This window comes from Cebus imitator, unplaced genomic scaffold (genome assembly GCF_001604975.1).
Source record: "Cebus imitator isolate Cc_AM_T3 unplaced genomic scaffold, Cebus_imitator-1.0 Scaffold543, whole genome shotgun sequence".
Taxonomy (NCBI): Eukaryota; Metazoa; Chordata; class Mammalia; order Primates; family Cebidae; genus Cebus; species Cebus imitator.
In genome coordinates, this window is record NW_016107858.1 from 1,081,749 (window position 1) to 1,101,847 (window position 20,099).

At 41.0% G+C, this 20,099-nt stretch overlaps 1 protein-coding gene across 1 annotated transcript in view; it reads right to left on the reverse strand.

Annotated features, from left to right (window-relative positions):
• The window catches only part of CHD1L (chromodomain helicase DNA binding protein 1 like), a 59,296-nt gene that overhangs the window by 4,326 nt on the left and 34,871 nt on the right, over positions 1-20,099 (reverse strand). Inside the window, exons 14-21 of the mRNA XM_017515160.2 lie at positions 18,053-18,218; positions 13,658-13,806; positions 12,668-12,831; positions 11,325-11,530; positions 10,138-10,236; positions 6,309-6,379; positions 4,115-4,229; positions 3,336-3,444 (exon numbers count right to left, since the gene is read on the reverse strand). Of these exons, the coding sequence (XP_017370649.1) occupies positions 3,336-3,444; positions 4,115-4,229; positions 6,309-6,379; positions 10,138-10,236; positions 11,325-11,530; positions 12,668-12,831; positions 13,658-13,806; positions 18,053-18,218 (1,079 nt within the window). The remainder of the gene's footprint in view (positions 1-3,335; positions 3,445-4,114; positions 4,230-6,308; positions 6,380-10,137; positions 10,237-11,324; positions 11,531-12,667; positions 12,832-13,657; positions 13,807-18,052; positions 18,219-20,099) is intronic.

Genomic DNA, 20,099 nt, shown 5'->3' on the forward strand with positions numbered 1-20,099 from the left:
GCAATTAATAGCCTACCAACCAAAAAAAAGTTCAGGTCCAGATGGGTTCACAGCCAAATTCTACCAGACATACAAAGAGGAGCTGGTACCGTTCCTTCTGAAACTATTCCAAACAATCCAAAAAGAAGGAATCCTCCCTAACTCATTTTATGAGACCAACATCATCCTGATACCAAAACCTGGCAGAAACACAACTAAAAAAGAACATTTCAGGCCAATCGCCATGATGAACATTGATGCAAAAAAGCCTCAATAAAATACTGGCAAACCAAATCCAATAGCACATCAAAAAGCTTATCATCATGATCAAGTCAGCTTCAACCCTGGGATGCAAGACTGGTTCAACATAAGCAAATCAATAAACATAATCCATCACATAAACAGAACCAAAGACAAAAACCACGATTATCTCAATACATGCAGACAAAAGCCTTTGACAAAATTCAACAGCCCTTTATGCTAAAAACTCTCAATAAACTAGGTATCAATGGAATGTATCTTAAACTAATAAGAGCTATTTATGACAAACCCACAGCCAATATCATACTGAATGAGCAAAAACTGGAAGCATTCCCTTTGAAAACCAGCACAAGACAAGGATGCCCTCTCTCACCACTCCTATTCAACACATTATTGGAAGTTCTGGCCAAGGGAATCAGGCAAAAAAAAAAAAGGTATTCAATTAGGAAAAGAGGAAGTCAAATTGTCTCTATTTGCAGATGGCACCATTGTGTATTTAGAAGATCCCATTGTCTCAGTCCAAAATCTCCCTAAGCTGATAAGCAACTTCAGGAAAATCTCAGGATACAAAATCAATGTGTAAAAAACCACCAGCATTCCCATACACCAGTAATAGACAAATAGACAAATCATGAGTGAACTCCCATTCACAATTGCTACAAAGAGAATAAAATACCTAAGAATATAACTAACAATGGATGTGAAGGACCTCTTCAAGGAGAACTAGAAACCACTGCTCAAGGAAATAAGAGAGGACACAAACAGATGGAAAAACATTCCATGCTTATGGTTAGGAAGAATCAATATTGTGAAAATGGCCATACTGTCCCAAGTAATTTATAGATTCAATGCTATCCCCATCAAGCTACCATAGACTTTCTTCATAGAATTGAAAAAAACACTTTAAACTTCATATGAAATCAAAGAAGAGCCCACATAGTCAAGAAATCCTAAGCAAAAACAAACAAAACAACAACAAAAAATAAAGCTGGAGGCATCACTCTACCTGACTTCAAACTATACTTCAAGACTGCATTAACCAAAACAGCATGATACTGGTACCAAAACAGAGATACAAACCAATGGAACAGAACAGAAGCCTCAGTGATAACATCACACATCTACAACCAACTGATCTTTGACAAACCTAACAAAACAGGCAATGGGGAAATGATTCCCTATTGAACAAATGGTGTTGGAAAAACTGGCTAGCCATATGCAGGAAACTGAAACTGGACCCCTTCCTTACACGTTATACAAAAGTTAACTCAAGATGGATTAAAGACTTAAATGTATGACCTAAAACCACAAAAACCCTAGAAGACCTAGGCAATACCATTCAGGACACAGGCATGGGCAAAGACTTCGTGACTGAAACACAAAAAGCAATGGCAACAAAAGCCAAAATTGACAAATGCGATCCAATTGAACTAAAGAGCTTCTGCAGAGCAAAAGAAACTGTCATCAGAGTGAACAGGCAACATACAAAATGAAAGAAAATTTTTACAATCTATCCATCTGACAAAGGGCTAATATCTAGAATCTACAAGGAACTTAAACAAATTTACAAGAAAAAAACAACCTCATCAAAAATTGGGCAAAGAACATGAACAGACACGTCCCAAAAAAAGACATTTATGGAGGCAACAAACATATGAAAAAAAGCTCACCATCACTGGTCATTAGAGAAACGCAAATTAAAACCACATTGAGATACCGTCTCACGCCAGTTAGAATGGTGATCATTGAAAAATCAGGAGACAACAAATGCTGGAGAGGACGTGGAGAAATAGGAACACTTTACACTGTTGGTGGGAGTGTAAATTGGTTCAACCACTGTGGAAGACAGTGTGACGATTCCTCAAGGATCTAGAAATGGAAATTCCATTTGACCCAGCAATCCCATTACTGGATATATACCCAAAGGATTACAAATCATTCATTATAAATATAAAGATACATGCACATGTTTGTGGCACTGTTCATAATAGCAAAGACTTGGAACCAACCCAAATGCCTATCAATGACAGACTGGATAAAAAAAAAAGTGGCACGTATATAGCATGGAATACTATGCAGCCATAAAAAAGGATGAGTTCATGTCTTTGTAGGGACATGGATAAAGCTGGAAACCATCATTCTCAGCAAACTGACACAAGAACAGAAAACCAAACACCGCATGTTCTCACTCATAAGTGGGTGTTGAACAATGAGAACACATGGACATGGTGAGGGGAACATCACACACCAGGTCCTGTCACGGGGTGGGGGGCTAGGGGATGGATAGCCAGGGATGGAGGGATAGGGGAGGGATAGCATTAGGAGAAATATCTAATGTAGATGACAGGGTATTGGATACAGCAAACCACCATGGCATGAGTATAGCTATGTAACAAACCTGCACATTCTGCACATGTACCCCAGAACTTGAAGTATAATAAAAATACATAAGAATCCTAAAGATCATCATTGAGTGAATTTCAGTCAAATATCTCAGTAAAAAGATGAAGTTTCTGTGCAATTATAGCACTTAGGGGTCAATTCTGCTTTTTGTAGTAATTTTGGGACCCGTTATAATAGTTGAAAATATGCTAACTTATGTAGCACGGAGGTCATTAGAAGAAAACACTAGTCTAGCTAAAGGAGATCATGACTTCATGGTTAAAATAAATTTCATACTGCCTTTTAATAATCAAAAAGGTTCAGAAATAAAATAGTTCTCTTATTTGTTTGCTTACCTCTTCATTAAAATGAAGAGTGATGTTCTGAGAATTAAACCTTGTTTCAAGGTCTGAAGGATCTCTACAGAAGTGATGTGAAAGATTCAATGTTACCAAATAACAATTAGTCAATTAATTCTCCCCTTTATGTATCTTTTATCTACTGGCATCCAGAAATGCTTGGATGTGTTTATCTTGTTGGGTGTACATATTTGATATATACAAGTTAGAAAGTGCATCTTATTTTGTCTCACTGAAGAGGGGCAGAGTAAAGACTGTGGCAGGAAGAAACTTGGCCTCGGATTAAATAGTGACACCAGCAAATTTTTCCCTCTTTGGTTGGGGGAACACACAATTAAGATCACAAAAGGATACATGTAAGTTGGGATGCCTCTTGCAGCCAGATGTTTCCGAATAAGTCGCTCAGTACCATACCAGTTAAAACCTTTCGTGGCATGTCCAATCCGTGGAAGATGAACACTTGCTATTATGAAGAAAAGAACAGACATCTTCACTCATCAAAAATTGATTGATGGGTATAAAACATACATTGGAGAAAATAATTATTGACTGTCCCACTCAAAGCACAAAATTTTAATGTAAAACTATCCTGGGGAAGAATTGTAATAAGAAAAAACAAATTATTCTGTTGAACAGAAGTTCTGGAAATACGTACAATGGACACAGATTATAACTGGTGGAGGAAAATTAAAATAAGCAAAGATTCTCTAACAAGCCAATCAATTCGATAAACTCTGAGACACACTAGGTTTGCAAACAAAATTAAATTCATTTTTGTCAGAGAACCGTCTGTTATTGTGGACCGTGGCTCTAAGAGGAGATTAAACAAACAGCATTTATCAATTGCATATGATCAAGTTGCTTTATTTCCAGCCCGCTGCTTCCTCATCTGTAAAATCATGATAAAAATACACAGGGGATGGATACGGCTTACAGAGATAACAGGTATTAAAGAGTGTTTTGGAAAGGAAAAGGGGCTATATGAATACAAGATGATGGGGTGATCACTCCTGTGGTTTGCCTTTACCATGCATATTAAGTGGGGTCTTGACATTTCTCTCCTCCCTTCAAAAGTCATATCACATGCCTAGAAACAAATTCATCTACTCTTGAGCACAGATGGAAGAACTTACCTTTCTTCTTCTTTGCTGCTAAAAATATCTTCTTCAGGCCATCTTCTAGGGCTGCCATCTTAATGCCAGATAGGACATTGGAGCGATCACGATGCTGAGCCACAATCAAGGCCAACTGGAAAGAACCACCATTAGATGACCAACCCGACATGAGACAGCCGCACTGTCAGCCAGGTGACTGCCATGGAGGGGGCACAGCCCTTGAGGGGTCACCTCAAGGTGACCAAGCCCCTGGGCTTGGCTTCATCTCTTTCAGATGCTGTGCCTAAACAGCAACGTCCTACTGTATGTAAGACTTCACGTCCCATCATAATTATTACTTTGTGGTCACTTTATACAAGCCTTTTTTCTTCTTTTTAAAATATATTACAACCAGAGAACGAGTCCAAAACACATACTTTCCAAAAGCTCTCAAGGATAAAAAAAAAAGAACTTTTCTGAATTGTAGGCATGGAAAAGATTTTAGAGGTTCCTGTATTCCAGTCCTTTGATGCCTGAGTCAGCTCCACAACCCTCAGGACAAGCAGTCATTCCATCTCTGTTCAAATGATTCCCATGAGGATAAAATGCCAAGTATCTGTCAACCAACGTAACCTAAGTGGAGCTGGATCGTGTCAAGGGAGCTTCTGGGATGACATCACCACAGTCATATCATAGACATGGTGCTCTACTCGCTGTAGACAGTTTTCCTGAATCATTGGATTCGGAGTTTCTCATGCACAGACACTTTGCTGTTCTTTTTTAGCATTTTAGAAATTACTGAAGGAATGACTCAACAGAAACCACTTTGTTGTTGGTCACTGTGTAGTTTGGATGTGTGTCCCCTCCCAATCTCATGTTGGGATGTAATCCCCAGTGTTGGAGGTGGGGCCTAGTGGAAGGTATTGGATCATGGGGTGGAATCCTCATGAATGGCTTAGTGCCATACCCTTGCCATAACCCTTGGTGATGAATTATTTTCTGGTAAAGTTCACTTGAGATCTAGTTATTTAAAGCAGCATGGTACCGTCCCCTACTCTGTCTTCTTCCTGCTCTTGCCATGTGTGATACACTAGCTTACCCTTTGCCTTCTGCCATGACTGTAAGCTTCCTGAAGCCCCCACCAGGAGCAAATGTCAGTACCATGCTTCCTGTACAGCATGTAGAACCATGAGCAAATAAATGTCTTTTCTTTATAAATTACCCAGTGTCAGGGAGTTCTTTCATCACAACGCAAAAACAGCCTAACACAGTCACATAGACCAGCAACCTCAAGAGGATGAGCCTCTCTTTTAGCCTGGTTTTGAAATTTCTTCTTAATTCTGGCTTAAAATTTGAAAATGAATCCAGGCCTTGGAGAAAGCCAGGTAGGTGCAGTAAATCAAACTCACTACAGGCATCCCAAATGACAGGTAAGCAGGAAGGACTCTGATGTGGGCAAAGGACATACGGATTAGTTTCTCTCCCCTGCTTCATTATGGCTGACTAGAAAACACGGTTTTTCATAGAAATTTTCACATGATATGAAATGAAACCCTCGGAGTTTTGAGTCATGCTTTCTTACTCATGCAGTAAATATTTATGGAGCATTTCTTATGAGCCAGTACTATGTGGGGTACTGAGGCTAAAAAGACAAATAGAAACGCTTGTACTTAGGTGGAGCCTGCTGTCTGGACAGTGCTCCAGGGACGAATGAATGGAAGGGTGGGGACGGGGAAAGTGCAGTGGAGGCCATGGCCCAAACTACTTGCTATGAGCTGAACGGTGTCCCCCCAAACTCATATATTGAAGCCCTAAGCCCAGTACCTCATGTGACTGTATTTAGACAGGGTCTTTAAAGGGGTAATAAAATTAAAACAAGGGTGTTAGGGTGAGGCCTGATCCATTCTGAGTGGAATCCTTCTAAGAAGGAAAATCTGGACACACAGGCACCAGGGATATGCATGAGCAGCAAGAAGACCACCATCTGCAAGCCAAGGAGAGCGTCCTCGGGAAAAACCAAACCTGCTGACACCTTGATCTTGGACTTTCAGCCTCCAGAATTGTGAGGAAAGACATTTCTGCTGTTTAAGCTACCCAGTCTGTGGCTTTTTGTTAAGGCAGCCCTAATAAGCTAATACACTAGTAGAGAGGCCAATGGGGGCAGGAGATGCTTCAAGAGAAGTTGATGTGAGTCCACTTTTAGTTCTGAAAAGAAATGGGGGTTTTTACTTACCAAATCTTGCCCTTTGTTTCTTGACTCTTTATCATCAATGGGAAATAAAAGGACACCTCCCAAACTCAAGTCTGTGGTAAAACAGAAAGGAGCATCATAAAGAATACCAGGTTCACCAAGGAATGAATCCTCCTTTATCTTGCCTTTTTCAAATTTAGTTAGGTTTCAGAACGCACCTTCCTTCATAGCCCTTTCTCACTTTCCTGGCTTCAGTCAATACCTTAGCTGAGTACTCACCTGCTTCCCTCCTAAATTTTTATGATCTCCTAATTTAATGCTCCTCAAACGTACGAACAAAGTACCTCTGTAGACATCAGAAAATGAATACAATACCCAGAGGTAGCTGGGGGGCTTAGAGGAGGGAGCATTATATGTGCTTGAAACTCCTTTGGAAGTTTTGTGCTTGTCTTAAATCATTCAAATTATTACATTCTACTTTATCTTTATCTGTTTGTATAATATATTTTTCCACCCCATCCAAATAAAATAAAACTGATAGTGAAGAAAAATGTGCTAACTTAATTCTATGGCTTTACATAAGCTGATGTGAAAGCAGTCAGAATCAAAATAGAGATGCTTGTGTTAAAAACTCTGACAAATATGGCTGAGCACAGTGAGTCACACCTGTAATCCCAGTGCTTTAGGAGGCTGAGACGGGAGGACTGCTGGAAGCCAGGGGTTCCAGACTAACCTGGGCAACAAGGCAAGACCCAGTCTCTACAAAACATAAGAAAAAATTAGTTGGGTTTGGTGGTGTGTGCCTGTAGTTTTAGCTACTTGGGAGACTGAGAGGCAGGAGGATCTCTTGAGCAAAGGAGTTAGAGGCTGTGGTGAGCTAGGATCACGCCAATGCACTCCAGCCTGACAGGATGAGACCCTGTCTCAAAAAATAAAACAAAACTCTGACAAATGGAGCCAGGGAAAGCCATGAAGGGAAGGTGCTAATGCATGAATGCCTGTTAACAACAACTATCCCAAAAGATTTTACAAAAACCACAACCTTGCACAAGGGTGCTGGCAACCTTACATAAAAATAATCTTCTGCAAGGACATCTGCTCATTAACTGCTGCCCAACCTCAGACTGCCCAACCTCACCCTTCTTACTAATGCTTATAGTCAAAGATAACTGATTCAAAACAAGTATGTAATCTTTCCCATTCTCCTTAAAAACCTCAGGCTTCGTAGAGTGGCATATGCCTGTAATTCTAGCGCTTGAGGAAGCTGAGGTGGATCACTTGAGCTCTGGAGTTCCAGGCCAGCCTGAGCAACATGGTAAAACCCTGTCTCTACCAAAAATTCAAAAGAGTAGCCGGGTGTGGTGGTGTGTGCCTGTGGTCCAAGCTACTTGGGAGGCTGAGGCCGGAAGATCACCTGAGCCTGGGAGGTGGAGATGGCAGTAAAGCCAAGATCGTGCCATCGTACTCCAGATAGTGAGACTCTGTCTCAAAAATCAATCAAACGAACAAACAAAAAAACCACAAGAAATCAACCTAAATTCATCTTATTTTACAGAGCCTGTCTATTGGTTAGGCTGATACCAGTTTGAACTTTTTGTTCAGTCATTCTAAAATATTGGTTGCGCTTTGCCATCCTTTTGATCAAATCCCCCAAACGACCAGTCAGTACCCATTCCATTAGATAAGGTTCTAGTTAGAACGGCATCTCCCTGGACAAATCATGTGCAGTCTTCTATGATGTGGCCCAAGACTCTGGTGACAATGAAACTCTCCTCTATTCTGCCTGAACCTTCCACTCTGGCCTGCGTGACCTGTACACCATTCTTCACACAAAGAAACAGGGTAACTGCCTGGGTCCTTCAATACCCACAGATGGTGAACAGTAGGTGTTGTCATGAGCAGTTGGGAATCCATTTGCCATTTCTCTCCACCTATTAAATTCAACCCACCTTTCCAGGCCCAAGACAACTTTCATAGCCTCCATGAAGCCTTCCCAGGGAATTCTAGTCCACAGCTTCATCTACTTTGCTGCAACCTGCTTCAATCCTTCTTCAGAGAAAACTGCACACTCCTATCTCCATGTCCTTACTGAGCACTCAGGCCTTAAGTTGGGGCTTCCCACTCTCCACAAAGTGCTCCGAGCTCACGTGAGTGACTTTGGTTCAAATCCATGGCCTTTTCGCAATTCATCCTCACATTGGTGTCTGATACCATGAACTTTGCCTTCTTGACATACTTTCTTCCCTTGTACCTCAAAATACTCCACGAGGTTTCCTAATTTTCTGGCAATTCTTTCTGTCAGAAATTCCATCTTCTTGCCTCAAGTACTAAGCGGAGGTCTTTTCCAGGTCTGTTCTTTGCCTCTCGTTTCTCCATCCTCCCTCTCACATGGTTTCAAACACAGACTCCAAACAGGGACCCCCCGCCTGCACCTCCAGCTCTGGGGTTCTGCTTTGCCAACTGCCCAATCAGCATCTAGATCTGGATTGACTATTTTGACACACATGAAACCCTTCTTTCATTAACTTGTTTTACTAGAAAAAGTATTCACTCTTTACGTTCTTACCTCTCTTTCTACCATATAGAACTGGGCAGGATTAGGAAAAACCAACCTCTAAGGAATCTGGTGGACCCTTCTCTGTCAGACAAGGTCCTTCAATCTCCAAATATGACAATAATAATTTTATTCCTCTTGCCACTTTGTTATTTCTGGATATAAAAGGAGGTGTCTTTTTCCCATCTCTGTGGCCAGGGAAAACACTGTTCAGGCTTCTACGTTCCCCTGGCACCGAAGAGCTTTATTTCTGTCACCAGGGAGTGTTATAACCCAGGCTATGCTGATCTCATAGCACATCTTCATTCCCCTCAGCACCAAAGCCGAGCTTTGGTCAGCATTTTAATGGTGTGTCCAACTTCTCTCCTATAGGTCTTTTTCCTGAGACAAAGTCTTGGTCTGTCACTCGGGATGGAGTGCAATGGTGTGATCTCAGCTCACTGAAACCTCCACCTCCCAGGTTCAAGTGATTCTTGTGCCTCAGCCTCCCCAGAAGCTGGCATTATAGGCATGTGCCACCATGCTTGGCTAATTTTTGTATTTTTTCTTTTTTTTTGTAGAGACAGGGTTTTGCCTTGTTGGTGAGGCTGGTTTGGAATTCCTTGTCTCGTCTTGGCCTTCCAAAGTGCTGGGATTACAGGTATGAGCCACCATGCCCAGCCTCCCACAGGTCTTTAATGTTTTCATGAGCTATTCCTTCATCTTTATTTCAATACTTTTTTTTTCTTTTTCTTTTTAATGAGACAGGGTCTCACCCTCACTCAAGCTGTAGTGTAGTGGTGCAATTATAGCTCACTGCAACCTCAACCTCTTGGGCTCAAGTGATCCTCCCACCTCAGCCTCCTGAGTAGCTGGGACTATAGGCATGCACCACCACACCCAGCTGATTTTTAAATTTTTTTGTAGAGACAGAGTCTCACTATGTTGCCCAAGCTGATCTCAAACTCCTGGCCTCACGCAGTCCTCCTGCCTCAGCCTCTCAAAGTCTAGGATTACAAGCAAAGGCCACTGTGTCCGGCCCATTCCAATACTTTAACATGTATGCAGGGATCGACACTTTTCAGAATACACACATTCATTATGCTCATTTCAGTCCATGAAGTAGGTAGAACAAGTATTATTCACAAATCACAGATGAGGAAACAGGCACAGAAAAGGTAAGGGAATCCACTGAAGTCACAGAATACGTAGCTAATTTACCACAATTCAGCTCCCAACCAGTTATTCTGATTTCTTATCTAGTGCTGTGTAACCCTCATGATACTAAGTGTCCTCTCTTATTCCATCCTTAGCCCTCATCTCTGCTTTGCTTCTTACCTTTCATTTTCCCAGCTAGCTCATATATTTTTCTTGGCTCAGCGGATCGTTTTTCCAGAGCTGTAAACAAACCACCTCTGCCCCAGCGGCCAGAGTCATCTGATTGAAGAAACAGAAAATTTTCAGTCCAGTCCACAATTTAGAAAAACAAAGGCACACAAAAGAGCTTGTGGAAGAATGATTTTTTCAAAGGGGAAAAAACAAAATATTTGATCTAGCAATATTACAGGTTGGACTTCCCAAATATGTTTATGTTTTCTGGAAGATATACCTGGGCCATCGTAATAGGAAAGCATCTCAAAAACTAGTGTTCTGAATGAGCAAAATCTCTGTGGTGCATCTGTGATTCCTGGGAGATGACTGTGGAAGGATGGAGAATAGATGGAATATTGCAGAGTGAGGAGAAGCACTGGTTATGCAACAGCACACAGGCAAAGAAGAGGAAAGGTTAAATGACTTATTCAAGCTGGTATTAACCAAGCTGCTTAGTATCTCAGTATTTACAGTCATTTATTCATACTACAAATGTTTTTTAGCATGTATTATGTGTCAGGCATTGTTCTAGACACCAGAGTCACAGCAGTCAACAACAAAAAAAACCCTGCTTCCATGAAGCATACTTTTAATTCAACAGTCAAATAAACAAATACGCAGGTAATATGTGTGGGACAGGTGTGATAAAGGAAAATATGGGAGAAGGGACAGGGAATAACAGAGGGAGGAGGGGCCTGTTTTATATGAGGTGATCACAGAAGGCCTCTCTGAGAAACAGACATTTGAATGACACGTGATGTGGTTATTTGGGAAGAGGGTTTTAGGCAGATGAAGTAAAAAGTACAAAGGTCAAGTAAGGGAACAAGCTTGACGTTTTGTTTTTTCTCAAAGGATTTGTCTTATCAATGTTGCTTCATTCCACTTAAAAACCTTGTGCAGAGGATAAGGCAGATATTGTCCCACTATATAAATAAGACAGTTAAAGTTGAGAGATTAGATAACTAAACCAGGTAAATGAGAGAGCCAAGAGTGAAATGATTCTGGAATGTTCCTGACTCTAAAATTCAAACTTTTCTGACCACACAATACTACACTGTGACCATCACCCTGGGTCAGGCTTCTGCACCACCCACCCCAGTGTTTGACACCATAAGGATTGAGGCCCCCATCCCCAGCCATACCACTTCTCGTACCTACGCAGTGCACGATGACAGCATCCTCGACCCCAGCCTGAGGGTGGGTGACATCACCACTAACGTACATGAGGGAGGTGGCGTCTGGGTCTTGGTAATCCAGGTCAGCAGAACTCTCATCTTCCCCATTCTCAAGGTCCTCTGGCTCGCTCTCCTCAGAGGGCAGGCAGAAGGACTGGTAATTGTTGGATTCCCACCAGGCCATCCTTTAGCAGGCCAGAGAGAAAAGGAAATCAACCCAGACAAACACAATTTCCCTTGGAGCACATTGCATACTGCTGTTCACAAACAATATCTGCCAAGTAGAAATGCTATTAGAAACTTATCCTGATTGAAGTTTTCTGCTTTTTTGTAAATAAACAAGACTTACTGACTAGGCCAACTCCTTCCTGACTACAATCCAATAATGAGCACTCACTGAATGTTCCTGTGTTTAAGAATATCACTAAAAGAGACTGTTCAAGTAAACTACTCTATGTCACATAGCTACGATAAAATCTTAAAATTTTCTGGTTTCGGCCAGGCATGGTAGGTAGCTCATGCCTGTAATCCCAGCACTTTGGACGTCAAGGCAGAAAGACAGCTTGGGTTCAGGAGCTTGAGGCAAGCCTGGGCAACACAATGAGACTGTCTCTACAAATAATAAAAAAATTGGCCGGGCGCGGTGGCTCAAGCCTGTAATCCCAGCACTTTGGGAGGCCGAGGCAGGTGGATCACGAGGTCAAGAGATCGAGACCATCCTGGTCAACACGGTGAAACCCCCTCTCTACTAAAAATATAAAACATTAGCTGGGCATGGTGGCGCGTGCCTGTAATTCCAGCTACTCAGGAGGCTGAGGCAGGAAAATTGCCTGAACCCAGGAGGCGGAGGTTGCGGTGATCCGAGATCGCGCCATTGCACTCCAGCCTGGGTAACGAGAGCGAAACTCCGTCCCAAAAAATTAAAAAAATAAATAAATAAATAAATTAGCCACCCATGATGGCACACACCTGTGGTCCCAGCTACTAGGGAGGTTATGGTGGGTAGATCACTGGAGCATGGGAGGTTGAGCCTGTAGTGAGCAGTGACCATACCCACTGTACTCCAGCCTGGATGACAGAGCAAGAATCCATCTCAAAAAAATTTTAAAAATTCTGGTTTCAGTGGAATCCATCTTCCCTGCCTTAGGCACTTGGGACTTTTCACTTACATACAGCAAGCATTAAAAAAAGTATTCTGTTATCAATAGGAACAAGCTTAAAAGAAATCTTCTGTATTTTTAAAGTGATGTTCAACTGTGGTCTCACTACATTAGGGACTCCTTTACCAACTGTGGTCCCCAGCTTGGTTAACGCACACATACTTTTTCTTATGTTCAGCATCTTCCTTTTGCCTCTTCTTCTCCTCTACGAGTCTCCTTCTCTTGGCAGCTGCTTCTTGTCTTTTCTTCTGTCTGTCCTCCAGCTCTTCTGGGCTCAGAACCCGCTTCCTTTTGGTAGATCCCTCCACAAGGCCTGGGATGAGAACCTAGAGGAGGAACAAGATCCATCACCAGGGTCAAGAATGTTCCTCCCTAAGTTTCATTATCCCTACAGCACACTGTACAGAAGCAACAAGTTTAATATTTCACAGAACACTGCATCTCCACTCGCCCTGCATGGTGGGAACTGAAGGCAAAGCACTTGAAGGCACAGTTCATATCACACACTTCACAGGCACAGTGACCAGGATACCCCGCTCTTAGCCACAGCACTGACATAGTGGAAACAGTCATTTTGATTATTTTATTAGGAATAAGGTACTTCAGAAAAGGAACTTTTTTCCTTGACTGAAAGCATACCCTGAAGGATGCCACTTTAGCCATTTTTAATGGAACTCTTTCTGCAATGTATTATATAGTTTTGTTAAGACTATATTACCATATCAGGATTATCTTAGTAATAGCTGGCATTTAATGAGCACTTATCAACTGCCAAACACTGTGAACATTACATGTATCATTTTTGATTGATATCCTCTCTTAGTGCCATAGGGTCATAATTACCAACAGCATGAGATGGTATTTTGGTATAATATAGGGATGCTTTTAGCAGTGATTTGGATGGACAAGGCTGCTTTCACCTGCACTAAATCGTACAATATATTCTCTCCTTAATGTTTTTCTATGCTGACTTTACCATAGTTTTTATACTAGGGTATGGTTAATTATATCAACATTTCAACAAACACATACTTATTTCTTGACAAGTTATCCTACGAGAACAAAATGATGCCAGCATCATTTTTGTTTTGTTTTGTTTTCTTAGAACGAGAGTTTGGAAGAACATCTTTGAAATAAATTAACAGTTCTTACATTGCCTTTATTTCGGAGTGATCGGCCCTCTTGAGTAGTTTTCTCCAAAAGCGTTTTCTGAAGGTTTACCAGTTGTTCAAATGATTTTCTGTCTTCCTTGCTGGGCTCTTTAGAATAATCTTTCCCTTCAAATAAGTACATATGATTTTCTAACAACATAAAACACAAAGAGAAATGTTAGATACCAAGGAAAAACAGATTAATGCTATTCAAAGCAATAACTAGAGTGGATAAGAAAACAGCCTATGTTCTAAATGAGCTAAGACTGGATAAAGGTATTTTGTTTCTCATCCCACTGACACTGAAGTAAGTGGGTTCTACATAAGGATCCCACGTGTTTACTTTTCCAAGGGGACAGCATGGCTTAAATCCTTTCGGTTCATCTCTAGATGGTTTGTCAATCTCTGATGGATTCCTCCATTTATTCCTCATTCATTCATTCGTTCATTCCCAAGTATTCCTCAGCACAAATCTCGGTGACATTAAGATCATCTAATAAAATCTATACATTTTATTCCAAATACACTTTTAGTATTCAACTTGGCAAATCTAAGAATCATAAAAATAATCCCTTGGATTTACAATATTCCTTACAGATCTCATCAAACATCTTCATGATCCTCACCACAATCCTGGTATATAACTAATCCTACTTTTGAAAGGGGAAACTGAGGCTTGGGCAGAAATTAAGGGACTCTATAATTCTCACTGGTAATAAATAAAGAGGCAGGATTTTCTGATTCTAAGGCCAGTATGCTCTTTTCGGTATGTGACTGTGTCTCTAGAAGGGTGGAAAGAGAACATGCTAGCAAATAATAATTATTGTAATAACCATAGCAATGAAGATAATAGTGTAATTTTGAATAGCACTGCATGCTATCAGATCAATTCCACAACTATTATCGTGTCTGATCTTTCCAACTGTGTAAAAGAGTAAAGTAGACATTAATAGGACCATTCTACAGATGAGAACATAAAAGCTCAAAGAGGCTGAGTGATCTGCCAAGATCATGAATAAAGTGATTAAGAAGAGTCAGGACCAGTCCAGACTAGCAACCACAGATAGTTAAGATAATGATTCAACAGGGAAGCATATTTAGTAGCACATGTTACCAAATAATGTATTTTCACAACATTTGTGAAATCTGCTAAGTATGTTTTCCCTAGAGAGTATGAAAGGAAAACATTTTCATTCTCAAGAGATCAATTGCTTCACACTTGTACCCAAATCTAACCAGCTGTAGTTCTAATTGGCATTGCTAATTAAATCAGCAGGGGGCTTTCAATGAAGTACTCTATCAACAAGTAGAAGAAAAACAGAGCTGAAAGTGTCAAATATGATCAACATATGTAGCTTCACACTGCACGTGATTCTCAACTTCCAAACATGCTTTTTTAAAAAACCCTGGCATTCAAGATAAAGCAACCCTGTTTTTTATCTAATTCTGATGGGGGCCGTGTGAATTACCAATCTTTCCTATCCATTTATATTCTTTGTAATCATGCCCCCTATCTTCACTCTGCCACCACAACAGGCCTGGACCTGTGTCTCTATCCCACCAGGATAATCATTTACCATAGAGCAAACCTATACCCATTCATCAAAGAGAAAATCCCCAAGTTTAATACAACTGGGGAATTTTTCTGGCAGTTGGACTGTCTAAAAAAGTAAAATTATTTTAGGCAGTTGGATTGACTGAGAAATATAATTATCTTTCTGGAAAAGAGTGCGACTTTATTTTGTTCTAGTAAACGTTAGCAAAATAGGCTGAAATTATCTAGATAAGTACAGAAACGGGTGTAAGTGTTGCGATTTAATATAATCAATTATAACTTAAAAATATGATTACATGCATCTATTTCTTCTCTCACCTGAAACCACCAAGTGACAGTTAAAGGGATTTTTAAAAAGATATACGAGGCAATGGTGGATGAAAAAGTTCAATAACCTTTTGGAAAATGAAAAGTGGCTTGAGGGATAATAACAGATTAAGAAGAACCATGGAAACAAACATAGGTGCCTAGCCAAGGGCTCATTATGAGTCTAGAGACCCTCTCAATCCCCCAAGAGCTTAGGACTTACAAGTGCAGCATACTGCAAGGGGCAGAACTGAGAGAAGATCTGCACCCCATAAAGCAGCAGTGCTGTGAGCCCTTGACTCACTCTGCCTTTTCAGTCTGAGCAACCAGGTGAACTCCATCCTCTCTGTCCCAGGGAAAATACTAGAGGATTGTTCTTTGGAGAAAATGGGTTGCCCAGTGAAGACTTCAAACACGGATATTAGGGAAGGTGCCCTCCATGTAAAACCTGACTCATCAATCAGGAATAAGGCCCCGGGGCCCATGGACCTGCTCATGCTGGAGCTGCCATCAACTTTGTGGCACTTCATCAGCGCAAGTGATCAGATAGCCAGGGGATACCAGATGGTCAGGGAAACTATCAATGAGAATAAGAGATCCCCAAACAATGTTGTTTTTTTTTTTTTTAGACAAAGAGGTACCATAGTGACTATAGCTAACGATGATATATTGTATTCCTTAGAAATACTAAGAGGGTGGATGTTAAGTGTTCTCACCACAAATATGAAGTGATGTTCATAACCACCACAAATATGATAACCATATGAAGTGATAACCATATGAAGTATGTTCATTAGCTAGATTTAACGATTCCACAATGTATACAGGCTTTAAGGAATCATGTTGTACATGATAAATACAATTTTATCTGCCAATTTTTATAAATAAATAAATATAGTTTGGGTTTTTTTTAAAAGAGGAAGAAAGATAAGTAAAAGTCAATGCAGTGGGAAGAGAAATACTTTTTAAAAAGATAATATCCTCCCTAAAATACATATGAAAAAGCTATAATGTCCCCAGAGAAGACAGTATGTCCTTGAAATGAGAACAGGGTACAATGAAAACAATAAGCAGAGAACAAGAAAGAGTTCTTGAAGAATATAAACAGGATATTTTCATAAAGAATTTTAAAGACAAAATATCAGAAAAGTCAAAGAGCAGTTTCCTGTAAAACAATGCCAGCTGCCCAAATTGCAGCTTTTCCACCTATTCCACAAAAACTACACAGACCAACAAGGACCACCCCAATCCATGCCTACTACAACATTAGAAGTCAGAAAATACTACACACTTCAACTTATGGTAGGTAACTAGAGAAATAAACCTCCAACACCAGCCGAGCCAGCTCCAACGCCTACACTAGAGTAGACAGGCAGGCAGAGACTATGCAGAGGAGAGGGAGGGCAGGGAGGGGCGTCCAGCAAGGTCAGACAGATAAAATTTACCCCCCAAAGAGGGTCACATTCCAAGTGGGAAGATAAGGAGGATAGGTCTGAGACCTGGTGGATCAGAGCAGTGGCTACTAAGGAGCTGAAACGAAGGGAAGGCATGAAAATACAGGCAGCCAGGAATTTGGAAAGGCACTGCTTCTGGCAGGAAGACAGAGACAACTCAGAAGCGGGGAGACATCCTTTGACAAGTTTGTGGCAAAGAGAAAGAGAAAGCAAGTGATGGAAATTCACAGTCCTAGAGAAACAAAAGAGAACTGCAAAACCAGAAATCATGCCACTGCTACTCAACATAAAAAGGGGCTACCATCTAGTAAAGAAACAGCACTGTTCTCTATTACTGAAAGAATGTACTGGTGAATTAAGCCTAAGATTCCCAAACTTCTCACCCCAGTCCATATCGAATCTCTGCTGCAGCTGGTACAGAAAAATAAGTCATTTCAAAATAACTTTGAGATGCCAGGGAATACCTTTACAAAGCTATCATGTGAAAAATTACTTCAAATCAGAAATTAAAATACTCAGAAAAGAACAAAATGGCAAATGTTGACCAAATTCAGAAAAGAAAATTAAGAGAAAGACAAAATCATCTCCTACAGCTCATGGTGTATTATGAAAGTTAAATGGAAAAAAGCACATGGCAAAGTCTGCTCTGTTGATGAACACAAAGTACGTGATCTATGTTAGCTGCAATTTAAAACACAAATAAATCTACCATTTAGAAGAGGAATCACTATGTGTAAAGCAACATACCAAGGACAATAGGCTTTACTAATAAACAAAGGAGGAGATGCTTGCAACCAAGGGAGAAAAGGTACAAATGCAAAGCCTCAAGAGTGACAGTATCATAAACATTAATACTATGATTTTGGTTCACAGTTCAGCTACAAGGGAAGAGCCACACAAAACTGCAGTTAGTCTGGGAAAAGTTCTTGTACAAGCAAGTCTTAAACAGCGTGTCCAAGAAGACAGTAAGGTTGGGTAGAAAAAAGATGTCCCAGAGAGCAGCATCCAAAGCTTTCCATGGGGACGTGAGCTCTAGCTTGGGGTGCTTGTGCCATTTGCTCTGCTCTAGCCTCCAACTTACTTCCTTCCTCTTGCTCTCTGCTCCCTCCTTCGGCTGCAGGCAAGGCATCAGAAGTCCACTGGCCATCTTTTGTTTCTCCCAGGATGGACTCCAGGTCTATTTCATCCACGGTGCTCCCATCAGAGGCCAGCAGTTTATCCAAACCGAATTTGAGTATCTCACTCAACTTGGGTAGAGAAAACAAAAAAGTCTAGTAAGTTCTCATGAAAACAAACATTAGGATATCAATGATTGGCTAGGTGGATAACAACGCCAAGGACAGTCCTACTCTGATGAATAGGCAGCCTCTCTGCTCTCCCCATCATAAATGGTAACAGCCATGGCCATTTAACAGTTGGATGATGGGTAAGCAGAGAGGGGATAAATGATTACTAGAGGTACTGACTTTGACAATTCTCCCTAAAAACAAAATAATGTATAAGCCTCCAATTTTTTTTGAAGAAAAACAGTAATTTCCTGCATTTCCTATAGCACCTCTCACTGACTTTTTTTTTTTTTTGAGACGGAGTCTCACTCTGTCACCCAGGCTGCAGTGCAGTGGCATGATCTTGGCTCACTGCAACCTCTGCCTCCTGGGTTCAAGTGATTCTCCTGCCTCTGCCTCCCGAGTAGCTGGGATTACAGGTGCGCTCCACCACACCCAGCTAATATTTTAATATTTTTAGTAGAGAAGGGGCTTCACCATGTTAGTTAGGCTGGTCTCAAACTCCTGACCTCATGATCTGCCCGCCTCAGCCTCCCAAAGTGCTGGGATTACAGACATGAGCCACTGCACCCGGCTGACTCGTTTTCATAAGCATTCCCAGCAGTCACATGAGAAGTCAGAGACCCTGTCAGCTACTTTCCGACCTCCCCACTGACAGACTCCTTAGAAAGAGAAGGCTACACTGGGTACTTTACCTCTACTATAAACTGACTCCTTTTCTTTGGCAATTTGTTCTCCTAACAATTTCCAGAGAAATTTGGTTTCTATAGAAACCACCTTGGCAAAGACCAGTAACAACTTCTGACCACCAGACCCGAAAGCCTTTTCTCCGTCTGAACTTTCCTGGATGTTGCTCTGGCACTGCACTATCCTGCTTCTCTTCTCTCATCCCCCTCTGGAGTACTGCCAGCCTGTTCCCTGTGGCCATAGGAACCACACAGAAAGCAGAGAGAATTTTTCCTGGCTTTCACTTGCTACTTCCAACTTTGCACCTCCTAAGTACTAACTCTGAGATCCTGACCCAAGGTGGATTCAAACCTGCCCTTTTAGACTGGGTTAATTATCTCTAGATCATCTATTTTGTGAGTAACTTGGAAATCTTAAGGTATTCCGTAACAGCTTGAAAAAAAAAGAGCTCACTTAACCATGAATGCACCTGGACATATTCATATTTAATTTACTCTCCCTTTACATAACCAGGACGACTGGCTTGGGCAGCTGGTACTAAAAATAGTAGAAAACAAAGTATTTATGATGAGAATTTGTCTATACTGGGACCCTCCCTCCAACCCCCTTGTACTTAAGCTTGCCTCCTGGCTCTCCCTTGTTTTTGCTCACTTGCAGTGTGTCCTAGTCATTAAGGAAATTATATGTGTTTTTATGAGAAGCTGTATATTACAGTAATTAAGGGCATGTGCTCGGAAGTTAGAGAGTGCTTGGTTTGGAATCCGAAATCTGAATAACCTTGGGCCAATTACTTAAGATGGGGATAAAGACAGTGTTTATCTCATCCTGCTGTTATTCTTATTTACTGAAAGAACTGGAAAACAGCACCTCAGACAACACTCAGCATAGAGCATTTAATAAGTGTTCACTATGCCTGCATCTCCCTGCCTCTCTCTCTCTACTATGTCTTCCCTGCACGATAATAAACATGCTTCCTTCTTTCAGGACTTCAGAACTCCATACCTACCGCTTAGATTTACCAAATCAGAACCACATCTTTTACTTCTGGTTTTTTGGTATTAAAAAGAAATCCCCTGCTTTCTTTTGAGACAAGGGCATTGGGTTATCACCTTTGTTTCTGGCAATAACAATTGACTCATAGCGTCTGGATGGGGA